At 40.5% G+C, this 12960-nt stretch overlaps 1 protein-coding gene across 10 annotated transcripts in view; it reads right to left on the reverse strand.

Annotated features, from left to right (window-relative positions):
• TCTN2 (tectonic family member 2) overlaps positions 1-12960 on the reverse strand; it is a 31235-nt gene that overhangs the window by 12411 nt on the left and 5864 nt on the right. For 7 of the 10 annotated variants that reach the window (XM_047761019.1, XM_047761016.1, XM_047761018.1 and 4 more), the window contains 7 exons: positions 12758-12858; positions 8382-8572; positions 7762-7888; positions 6404-6587; positions 4595-4660; positions 2759-2893; positions 2424-2501 (listed from right to left, as the gene is read on the reverse strand). In XM_047761019.1, coding sequence (XP_047616975.1) covers positions 2424-2501; positions 2759-2893; positions 4595-4660; positions 6404-6587; positions 7762-7888; positions 8382-8572; positions 12758-12858 — 882 coding nt within the window. The remainder of the gene's footprint in view (positions 1-2423; positions 2502-2758; positions 2894-4594; positions 4661-6403; positions 6588-7761; positions 7889-8381; positions 8573-12757; positions 12859-12960) is intronic. The other 3 variants (XM_047761021.1, XM_047761020.1, XM_047761017.1) reach the window with 1 other exon arrangement.

A 12960-nucleotide genomic window follows, 5' to 3' on the forward strand; every position in this document is an offset into this window, starting at 1 on the left:
ATAACACTTCATCCCCAAAAGTTCCATTGTTCATCTCTGAAATTAAGGTTATTCCCCAATGTCACCATTATGCAAGTATTTCTCCTAAGAAAAATTATGAATAATCCCTTTATCATATCATATCCAATTCATGCTCCTATTTCTTCCTGTCCCCCCCCCAGATGTGTTTTTTTTTTTTTTTCCTTATATGGCCACACCCATAGCATATGGAAGTTCCCAGGCAAGAGTCGATTTGGAGCTACAGCTGCCGGGCTACGCCACAGTCACAGCAACACAGGATTTGAGCTGCTTCTGTGACCTACACCACAGCAATGTCTGATCCTTAACCCACTAAGCAAAGCTAGGAATCGAATCCACATCCTAGTGGATACTAGTCAGGTTCTTAACCCACTGAGCCACAATGGGAACTCCCCCAAAATGTTTTGGCACTGTTTTTACAAAATCAGGATGCAACCAAGGTTCATGCACAGTGTTTATGTCTCAGGCCACTGGTCCGCCCCTGCCCCCCTGCACTTCATGCTCACATCTGCCTCCTTGGCTTCCCCCAGGTCATTCCTTTTCACCCTTTCCAATTATCTGCTCTTCAAGGCACAGTCTCCTCCATGCTGCCCAGAGCGGTGACTCATCCAGGGCAGGGCTCTGACTTGCTCTCCCTCTGTGAGAAGAGAAGCTGGCATGTGCTGGACATGCAACACTGTTCCTGAGTGATGAGAGGTCTGGGTGAGCCATCAACATTCTATTCCTCTGAATCCTAGAGTAACTGTCCCTGAGTCCTGTGCACATTAATCATCCTGGATTGGAGTTCCCTGGTGGCCTAGCAGTTAAGGATCTGGCATTGTCACTGCTATGGCTCTGGTTACTACCGTGGTGCAGGTTTATTCCTTGGCCCAGGAACTTCTGCATGCCATGAGCACAGCCAAAAAAAAAAATATATATATATATATATATATATTTCAATAAAATTTTTTAAAAACTGTATTTCCAGAAAAAAATTTATTTAATTATCTTGGATTGTTCATTGTTGTTTCCTGTGACTTGGTGCTGTCATTCCAAATAAGAGAGTCAATTCCTCAAGGACAGGGCCCAGGTGGTGCAGTCCTCTGAAATCCCTGTCAACCCTCAGAAAGTGTTAGAGAGACAATGGCTCTAAACTCACAAGTTGTTTCGCTGCCTGATCAGTTCTGGCTCTTAAGCAGTTTACTCTTTTTTGACAAGCATTTTTCCCTTATTCTGACAGTGTTTCTCAGAAATCTTGTGAAATTAAGTCAGTGAAATAAAAACTCTTAGATTCCAGGAGCCTACTTTCAAAGCCACCAATAAACTCCAAACTCCACATTAGCAAGTATATTAAAATCTGATTTAACAGAAAACAAATATGTATATGTATATATAGATGTGTGTGTGTGTACACATACATATAAAATGGATCATGTATAACTAAATCAGTATATATAAATATTGAAGAGCATGAAAAATAAGGCTATTTAAAAGTAAAAAAAGTTGTTCCTTCATGATTAATTACTGCCTGATGAAGGACAGTAAAAGGGGGGAGAATTTTTTTTTTAGAAAAAATGATAGGTTTATTGAACAAATATTTACTGAACACCTACTCTGGTCTAAGCCAGTGTTGTCCAATGGAAATATAATGCAAACTTCATGTTTGATTTTAGAATAATTATAGCAGTGTCTCTGCTGTGGCAGTAGTTTAATCCCTGGCCTAGGAACTTCCACATGTCTTGGGCATGTGGCCAAAAGAAAATAATGTATTCAAAAAGTGCACAGTCCCTGTTGAAGTCTCTCCCTGGATTGCAGTTTAGGAACCCACCAACTGCAGCTTATTTAAAAAAAAATTAATTTCACCAACACTTCAAATGCCTTACCTCTTTTTCAAAAGACCAGTAGCTAAGAAGTTTTGTTGCCTGCATTTACAATATACAGTTTATGTAAGAAAATTAAGTAGTTATCAGAAAAAAACTCAGTGTCACAAAGTGACACTGTGTCTTTATTTTTAAAGACAAAGGTCTGAGTCACAAACTAAAATTGGAGAGAATGGAGTTCCCGTCGTGGTGCAGTGGAAACGAATCCAACTAGGAACCATGCGGTAGAGGGTTCGATCCCTGGCCTCGCTCAGTGAGTTAAGGATCTGGCATTGCTGTGAGCTGTGGTGCAGGTCATAGACACAGCTTGGATCTGGCGTTGCTGTGGCTGTGGCGTAGGCCGGCAGCTGTAGGTCCAATTCAACCCCTACCCTGGGAACCTCCATATGCCACGAGTGCAGCCCTAAAAAGCAAAAATAAATAAATAAATAAAAATTAAAATTTGAAAAAAAAATTGGAGAGAGTTATTTATAATCACCCTTACAGTGTAGGAGTATTGAACCAAAGTACATTTGTGAGATCGGTGATTGACATCCACTACCTCACCTGGATTTCCAGATGATTCCATCTCAGTACCACTGTTAGAGCTTAAAAATTTTACTGAAAATCTCTGTGTCATGATCCCTAGAAAAAATAAATAAATAAAAATACGATGTCACATTTCACTAGAAAAAGAAATGACCCCTCATAGTGTTATTCTCTTTACCTTACAACTACATTCTGACGTGCAAAAAAAAAAAAAAAAAAAGAATTCTATGATTCAATCATGAATACAAATAAGAAAAACAGGTCTGAATTAGTCTATCTGTTATAATTACCACAGTTATGAAGAAAGCAAAAAAATAAACTGAGAGCATTCTTGCTGCCCTCCACAAAGTTACCTTTCTGGTGGACATTAATTTCTGCCCTAATAATTTTGACATCTATTTCACTGATTGTATTATTATTCCATCTGAAAATATAATGTTCTTCCACATTCACGTTCCTGGGGGCTGGTCCACTACTCAAAAGTGTTTCTGCAAAGAAAGCAATATTTTCATAAATTAAAGGCCTTCTTTGGGCTCAAGCCTATTACTGGTGGTTTTCTCCACCTGGGTGGCCTTCCCCCCACACCCAACTCCACCCTGCCTACCCAACTCCCCAACACAACAGGGTCAACTTTTCCTCTGAAGGCCTTCCCCAGGCCTCCACCCAAGTCAGCAGAGCCACCTCCTCTACACCATCTCAACATCCTGAGTGAAGTTTCTCCCTTTCATGCCTACATCCCGGGTGTCTGGTTCATAGCTCAATATGGAACACGCTTGGAAGAATGTTAAGTGAAAGATTACACAATGTCAGCTCTTGGAGTTCCCACTGTGGAACTGGGTCAGTGGCGTCTCTGCAGTGCTGGGCCACAAGTTTGATCCCTGGCCTAGCCCAGTGGGTTAAAGAATCTGGCACTGCAGCAGCTGTGGTGTAGGTTGGAGCTGCAGCTTGGATCTGATCCCTGGCCTGGAAACTCCATATGTCACAGGGTGGCCAAAAAGGAAAAAAGAAAAAAACAAAAAACAGAATGTCAGCTCTGTAAGAGCAGGGATGTGCTATCTAGTGCACTACTATATTGTACCAATATCTGATGAAGTAAAGAATGAGTTCAAGAATTACAACATGTTGAAACACAAGTAGTATCCTTTATTAAAAACAAAAGACCCCAGGAGTTCTCATTGTGGCACAGCAGAAACGAATCCGACTAGTATCCATGAGGACATGGGTTCAATCCCTGGCCTCTCTCAGTGGGTTAAGAATCTGACATTGCCATGAGCTGTGGTGTAGGTCTCAGATGCAGCTTAGATCCAGCGTTGCTGTGGCTGTGATGTAGGCTGGCAGCTACAGTTCGGATTCAACCCCTAGCCTGGTAATTTCCACATACTGTGGGTGTGGCCCTTTAAAAAAAAAAAAGTGCTGGTAATATTGGCCAAGTTCTAAGTACCTTATTTGGCTGCATCACAATCAAAATTTAATTATCAAAAAAAGGAAAAGCAAGCAAGAAGTGAAAATGCTAGATCTGGAGTTACCGTTGCAGCTCAGCAGAAATGAATCTAACATCCATGAGGATGCAGATCTGACCCCTGGACTTGCTCAGTGGATTAAGGATCCAGCGTTGCCATGAGCTGTGGTATAGTCACGGCTTGGATCCCATATTGCTGTGGCTGTGGTGTGGGCCCACAACTACATCTCTGCTTCAACCCCTAGCCTAGGAAGCTCCTTATGCTGTGGTCTGGCCCTAAAAAGACCAAAAAAAAAAAAAAAAAGCTGGATCCTCAGTAATTCTTTACCTATCTGAAAAACATTTCAGAAAAGGTCCATAGGCCCTGAGAATGAGGAAGGACCCTGGAACACACACAATCCAGGACTGTGGAGGGTATGGTTCAAGGTCACAGATGTGACTCCAAAGTATGCTTAATGGAATAAGCAATATGCAGAATGTTGATGGGATAGCTTTCTAAAGTTGTGATCCTCCTATAATTCTTAATAAAAATGCATTTTCCTCTGGGACTATATATTATTTGTAAAAAAAAAAAAAAAAAGGACATATATTCTCATAGAAATAAAATCAACTATATGCCAATAAAATTTATTTAAAAAACAATTAATGGACTTAGATTGGGAAAACAGCCCAAAAAGCTTAATTTATTTCAATAAAAAAGAAATGATATAAAAGTATAACATTAAAATACCTGCATTTGTGATGACTCTGTCTAGGTCAGTTGCTTCTTCATAGATTACTTTTGGTGTAACTATGCCTGAAAAGATACATAAATGAACTTTCATGAGACGACATAACCGAACAGGATCACATATATCTACGCAATGCAAGTTCACCAAGCAAATACGACGACTGTGCCTGCCCTGTATGCCAACTACACAGCTCTCTCCTACTCCCTGAACACCACCAAATGGGAGTCCCACTGTTCTTGGCATATAATTATAACTGAGGGGTTGAATCTCAAAGGTCATTGACGATAATGTGGAGAGTCAGGCTCACGGAAGAACTAATATGCAGCACGTTGCTGGTGGGATTATAAAGTGGTGCAGTCACTCAAAAAGTTAAATTACCATATGACTCAGAAATTCCCACTGCTGGGTATCCGCCCAAGAGAAATGAGAACTTGTGTCCAAACAGACACCTGGACGCAAGCATGCAGAGCAGACTTATTCACAATCGATGGAAGCTGGAAATAACCCAAATGCCCATTAACAAATGAAAGGATAGCACAGTGTGGTGTTTTCATATTATCTGGCCCTAAAAAGGAACGAGGTCCTAATCCATGCTATAGTGTGGATGAATCTCAAAAACATGATGTTGAGTCAAAGAAGCCAGTCACAGAAGGCCACATGATTCCATTTATATGAAGAGTCTAGAATAGGTAAACCCATAGGGTGGTTTCCAGGGATCAGGGTGAAGGGAGAAAGGAAAGAATTGTTTAATGGGTGTGGGGGCCCCTTCCAGGGTGATGAGAATGCTTTAGAACTAGATAGAGGCAAAGGTTGCACCACGTTGTGCATGTACTAAATGCCACTGAACTGCACACATTAAAAGGGTTAATTTTCATTTTCTTTTTTCTTCCTACCCATGGCATATAGAGTTCCCAGGCCAGGGATTAAATTTGAGTCAAAGCTTCAACTTATGCCTCAGCTGCAGCAACAGAGGATCTTTAACCCACTGTGCAGGGCCAGGGATGGAATCAGTGCCTCCACAGAGACAAGACGGATCATTAAGCTACTGCCCCATAGGGGAAACTCCTAATATGGTTAATTTTTTTTTGTCTTTTTTTTTAGGACCGCACCCATAGCATATGGGGGTTCCCAAGCTGGGGGTCGAATAAGAGGTGTAGCCACTAGCCTACACCACAGCCACAGCAATGCCAGATCCCAGCCACATTTGTGACCTATACCACAGCTCAAGGCAACGACCTACACCCACTGAGCAAGGCCAGGGATTGAACCTACATCCTTATGGATGCTAGTCAGATTTGTCTCAACTGGAACTCCTCGTTAATTTTTTTAATTAAAAAGTAAAATTTTAAAACGTTTAATTTTATGTTATGTGAATTTTACCTCAATTTTTTTTTTTTTTTACTGGAAGTTCCCAGGGAAGGGGTCAAATTGGAGCTGCAGCTGCTGGCCTATGCTGCAGCTATAGCAATGTGGGATCCAAGCTGTGTGTGCAACCTACACCGAAGCTCACAGCAGCACTGGATCCTAAACCCAGTGAGCAAGGCTAGGGATCAAACCCACGTCCTCGTGGATATTAGTCGGGTTCGTTACTGCTGAGCCACAATGGAGACTCCTCAAATTTTTTTTAAAAAGAATAGATAATATGCTATCTTATGGAACTGAATTTTTTCCATAGAAAACACCCTCCTCAATGGGCAGGTGAAATATTACCCTAAGTTGATGCAGTAGAAGTGATTTCCATGCCCATAAGATCAGAGTTGATCTCAACACTCAGGTCTGAGATCTTTTTTCAAACAAGTGGAACGTACCTCCCATTGCACCATTCTTTATCTTCACGTTGATGATACGATCTTGTTCTGGGAATATTTCCAGATTAGTCACGCATTGAACATCAAAATTCTGAAGGAATGCCACTGGGGCGTTCTGCATGCACTGCCCAGCTAAGGACACCTGAGGGCCAGGAGAAATCCTGACAGATTTATGAGCTCCCTTCTAATCAGAAAGAAGAGATCAGTGTCTCAGAAAAGCACTCTTTCTACAGCCTGTTCTTACTGAGGGGTTAGCTTCTACCACGGCTCCCACATTGACCAGCTGACCCACTTCAGTTAAACATGTAGTTAAGGAGTTCCCTGTGGCACAGCAGGTTAAGGATCCAGGGCTGTCACTGCGGCCGCTTGGGTCGCTGCTGCAGTGTGGGTTTGACCCCTGGCCAGGGAACTTCCACATGCTGCAGGAATAGTCAAAAAAAAAAAAAAAGATGTAACAAATATCTAGTTGACTTGCTACTCAAAGCCTGGAAGCCACTGCTTGAGGAAGCACAGTAAGTATTGCTAAAGAAGATTCCCTGCCCTTCGTCATTTACTTTGCAGAAACATGATTATATTCAACTTTGTTTATTCTCCCTCATTTCAACCAGATTTTTGTTAAAAATCACCAGAAAATGGATTCATATGGACAGTAAAGATAAATCGTTTAACCTCCAATGTTTTCTTCCCATAAATATTTTTTCCTCATAATTTTGAACTTAAAAAAATAAAGATTTCAGGAGTTCCCATCATGGCTCAGCGGAAACGAATCCGACTAGTATCCATGAGGATGCGAGTTCGATCCTTGGCCTCGCTCAGTGGGTTAAGGATCTAGCATTGCCGTGAGCTGTGTAGGCTGCAGGCACAGCTTGGATCTGGTGTTGCTGTGGCTCTGGTGTAGGCTGGCAACTGCAGCTCTGATTCATCCCCTAGCCTGGGAACATCCATATGCCACAGATGTGGCCCTAAAAAGCAAATAAAAAATAAATAAACATTTCACTTAAAACTCTCTAGTCTTAAAATATTTTTCAAAATTCTGCAACATTATGTTAAATGTTTATAGCTTATTAGATATCGGTTAGTTAATAGAAGAGCAGAATGATAGTTATTTCCATGGAAACTGCTAGAAAGTCTTTTGGTTTTGTTTAGTACATTCACTCTGAGATTCAGCAGAGACAGATTAGTGACTAGCAAAAGAAAAAAAAATTTCAGAGACCATAAATAGTTGAGTGCCTGAAAAGTCCACAGGAGAAAAATAAGCAACTAAGGAAGAGAATTTTTTCAGACCAGTACGTATTAAATTAACAAAAGGATAGGAAAAATAAGGAAAGGCTCTAGCATACCAAAGTGTAAATTGTTACCTGAGGGACAGTAAAATATGCCTTATCTACAGTCATAACTGGATCTCCTTGTTTATAACCAAAGTCTGAAAAGTCTTTTAGGTCAGTATGCAAATACACTTCAAAGGAAGCGTGCTGTCCCGGGGAACTGTAAATCGATGAGAAAGACCATCACTAATACTTTCTGCTATTCTGTACTAAAAACAATTCTTCTCTTACATTTTTTAATGTTTTAAATTGTAAAAATAATATTTGTACTAAATGCCCCAAACTGTATGCTTTAAAGTGGTTAATGGTTAATTTCACGTTACAAGGATTTTACTTCAATAATAATGATATAGCTGTAAAATTTCAACAAGACAGAAACGTAAAAGACAGAAACTCAGAGTCCCCCAGGAGTTCACCATTCTTTCCCCCAACCCAGATAACCACTACTCTTTGTGCAGTCCACTTCTTTTCCATGAGGCCCAATTCTTTCCAGTACTTAACACAAAATAAAGTTACTAACTGAAATCTAGAACAGACTCAAGAACTGAGTAATTTAAGCAAGGAGCCTCCAGTGAGGTCCCAAGAAAGACATGAGCCAAGTTCAAGGGCCATCTCAGCGTGTGGCCCCCTCCCACAAAAGCCGGGACACGTACACTGAACCGTGGTAGAAGTACCCCAAGAAGGGTGAGTTGGCGAGTTGCACACACAGAAATGGAAACCAGTCGGGGCCTCCATGCACCTTCTGAACAGAGCAGAGCTGATCAAAGGGAGGATTCACGTCTCCTCCAAAGATGCCGGGGAAACAGGACTCCCTGAATAGTGCTGTTAAATCTGATGAGCATTCCTGGAAAGAAGAGGCAAAGGAGCAGTGAGAAGACGCAGCTTCCCCTGGGCCAGCCCTCAGGATCTCCTGGCCAGAGTGATGAACATGCTGTCGGACACCACTGAGCAAGAAGGAAATTAACTCAGCCTTTATCTGGGTGCAGAGTGCTTGGTGCTCACAGACAGTAAAACTGTGCTAGAAATTTCTTTAGCTAATTCCCTCTGAGCCTCCAAGTAGGGAACTTCAAACCTTCAAGGGAACCACATCATAACTGGGGACATAAGATTTGTCCACAAAAAAACCAAGATGAGAAAAAAAAAAGGTAATACGGAATAGACCCCAAATGGAAGATTTTTCAATTGTCATCACCATGCAAATCCCTAGCACAGAGAAACCTAAGGACATTTAGAGTTAGAGCAGACAGTCCATATTCCATAAGGATCCTTGAAGCCCTCACTCTTGTTATATTATGACCCAATTAACGCCATCAAGATGTCACACTCTCATTCATTCATCTGTGTTCTTATTTTACAAAGGACTGAGAAACTAAAGGTTAAAATTTCCTAAATTGCTTGTTTATTGAAGGTAGAAAAATATATGCTCTATTGTTTTATATTTTTTATTTCTTTTCTTTTTATGGCTGAACCTGCACCATATGTTAGTTCCCAGGGTAAGGGTTGAATCGGAGCTACAGCTGAGGCCTAAGCCACAGCCACAACAATGCTGGATCCGAGCTGTATCTGTGACTTACACCATAGCTTGCGGCAACACAGGCTCCTTAACCTGTGTTGAGCAAGGCCAGGGATTGAACCTGCATCCTCGTGGACAATATGTCAGGTTCTTAACCCACTGAGCCATAATAGGAACCCCTGATCTATTGTTTTATTTTTTCCACATTTTTTGTTTTATTAAAATATAGTTGATTTACAAGGTTGTGGTAATTTCTTCTGTACAACAAAGTGATTCATGTATGCATAAACACATGTCCATTCGCTTTCAGATTCTTTTTCCATGGATTATCACAGAATATTGGGTAGAGTTCTCAATGCTATACAGCAGGTCCCCACTGGCCAATCATTCCACATACCCTAGCGAGCATATGCCAATCCCAAATTCCAGTCCATCCCTGCCACTGATCTATTGCAGTTTGGGGTTTTTTGTTTGTTTGTTTTGCTTTGTTTTTTTTCCTTTTAGGGCTGTAGCTGTGGCACATGGAGGTTCCCAGGCTAGGGGTCAAATAGGAGCTGCAGCTGCTGGCCTACCACACAGCCACAGCAACGCCCAATCCTTAGCTCACTGGGTAAGGCCAGGATCGAACACGCATTCTCATGGATACTAGTCTGGTTTGTTACTGCTGAGCCACAACAGGAACTCCCTTTACTGTTTTAAACAAGGGCCATTTGAATTAAAAACTGATTATGTGTGAAGTGGTTAAATTGCGGCTCTCTGAAGATGTCACTGACCCAGAATCCTAAATAATGCCAGTGGTCCGTGCTACATGTATCTCTACACTACCAATAGCAAACACAAGGAGGTTAGAAACAGGGCCCAGTGATATAGTCTGGAAGAAAGAGGGAGAGAATACCACTTGACATTTCTGTTGTACCTAAACAGATTATGATGTGCTATATTTTAAAAATTAAACATAATTGTAATTATAAATACAATTGCTAGTATGAGATTCCAATATAAATTAAGACCCTAACTTTTCCTTTTCTGTTTTGTAAAACCACCATGATATAGCTGCACTTCCAAAAGTGGAGGTGACTGGGATCCTATACCTGTGCCTCTTTTGTTTCTTATTCACCTTCAATCTAAAATAAGGATCAAAGGAGTTCCCTTCATGGCTCAGCAGTTAACAAACCCGACTAGGATCCCTGAGGATGCGTGTTGGATCCCTGGCCTCGCTCAGTGGGTTAAGGATCCAGCATTGCCTTGAGCTGTGGCATAGGTCACAGACTGGGCTCGGATCCCATGTAGCCAGCAGCTACAGCTCCAATTCAACTCCTAGCCTGGGAACCTCCATGTGCCTCAGGTGTAGCCCTAAAATAGCAAAAAATAAAATAATTAATTAAATTAAATTAAGATTAAAAATATGTATTTGACCTGGGATTAGGCAACAGTTTCTTAGATTTGACACCAAAAACACAGGCAACAAAAGAAAAAAAACTGATAAATTGAACTTCATCACATTAAAAAACTTCAAGGCTTCAAAGGACACTAACAAGAAACTGGACAGTGCTTCTTAGTTGGAGAAGCTTTTGTAAATCATATCTCTGATAAGAGATTAGTATCCAGAACATATAATGAACTCTTATACTTTACAACAAAAAGACAACCCAACTGAAAAATGGAAAGGATCTAAATGAACATTATTTCAAAGGAGATATACAGTCAATAAGCCCATGAAAAGATATCCAATATCATTTGCCACTAGAGAAATACAAATCAAAATCACAATGAAACACCACTTCACACCTGAAACATATATTTTAAAATCAACAATACTACAGTAAAAAATAAATAAAATTTGGAGTTCCCATTGTGGCTCAGTGGTAACAAATCCAACTAGTATCCATGAGGATGTGGGTTCAATCCCTGGCCTTGCTCAATGGGTTAAGGATCCGGTGTTGTCATAAGCTGTGGTACAGGTCGCAGACATGGCTCAGATCTGGCATTGCTGTGGCTGTGGTATAGGCTGGCAGCTATAGCTCCAATTCAACCCCTAACCTAGGAACTTCCATGTGCCATGGGTGTGGCCCTACAAAGCAAAAATAAATAAAATTTAAAACTTAATTTCAAGTGAAAAGTTAAAAAAAAGAAAAAGTGGCCTGGGGATGGTGGACAGAAATGGGAAATATTGCAAATGGACACAAGCTTTCTTTTTGAGGGTGGGAAAACATTCTAAAATTAGATTGTCATGATGAATGGATAAAGATATGCTACATATATGCAATGGACTACTACTCAGCCAAAAAAAGGAAATAATGCCATTTGCAGCAACATGGATGCAACTAGAGATTCTCAGACTAAGTGAAGTAATTCATAAAGAGAAAGACAAATACCATATGCTATCATTTACATGTGGAATCTAAAATATAACACAAATAAACCTATCTACAAAACAGAAACAGACTCACAGACATAGAGAACAGACTTGTGGTTGCCAAGGGAGAGGGAGGAGGGGGTGGGATGGACTGGGAGGCTGGGGTTAGCAGATGAAAACTATTACATTTAGAATGGGCAGACAATGAGTTCCTACTGTTTAGCACAGGGAATTATATTCAATACTCTATGATAAACTACAGAAAAGAATATATATTAAGAGTGTGTATATATACATATACATATACGTATAACTGAATCACTTTGCTGTATAGAAGAAATTAACACAACATAATAAATCAACTATATTTCAGTTAAAAAATAAAATAAATTAAATTAAATTAGATTGGGAGTTCCCTGGTGGCTCAGCAGGTTAAGGATCCAACATTGTCACTGTCGTGGTTCAGGTCACTGCTGTGGCTTGGGTTCAGTCTCTGGCCTGGGAACTTCTGCATGCCTCAGGTGTGGCCCAAAAAAGAACATTAATTAATTAATTTAATTAGATTATTGAGGTAGTTGTATGACTATAAATTTACTAAAAATTATTTTTTAAAATGTATCTTCTTTTTTTTATATTTTCTTTTTTTTTTCTTTTTAGGGCCCCACCCATTGCATATGGAAGTTCCAAAGCTAAAGGTTGAATCAGAGTCTCAGCTGCCAGCCTATACCACAGCTACAGCAAGATGGGATCCAAGCCACATACATCACAGCTCACAGCAATGCTGGATCCTTAACCCACTGAGCGGGGGATGGAAACCCCATCTTCATGGATACTAGTCAGGTTTGTTACCACTGAGCCACAACAGGAACTCCCCCTTTTTATATTTTCTTAAAGGCTTCTAATCAAGACATTAAAACTATCTTCCCAGCATTATCACAATCAGGACTTTATCCAAAGATATCCTTTATGTTTTTCATCTATAAACTAGGCTAAAAATGCTAGATAAGGAAAATCTCAATTTGAAAACCATCTGCAACACAAAATATAATCTCAGTTTTGAAAGATCATCCATTCCAAAGCTGCTGATGGGGAACTACTGGTCTTCTTCACATGCAATCAGGTCCCATAGCTTTTGTGCCCAATAATCAGGAAGAGCGTACCTGGTCACAGCAGCAGCGAACATCACAGGCCCCGGCTGTTAAATTGCAAGGACAGGGACCAAGGGGCTGGTACATCTGATTAGGAATGACAGTCATGTTCTCTGAAAAGTACCAACAACAGAAAAGCTCAGCTGTGAAACACTCTGACAAAGCACTACCACATTTTTGACAGTCAAAAGAGAGCTGAATCATCATTTTACAAA

This window comes from Phacochoerus africanus, chromosome 15 (genome assembly GCF_016906955.1).
Source record: "Phacochoerus africanus isolate WHEZ1 chromosome 15, ROS_Pafr_v1, whole genome shotgun sequence".
Lineage (NCBI taxonomy): Eukaryota > Metazoa > Chordata > Mammalia > Artiodactyla > Suidae > Phacochoerus > Phacochoerus africanus.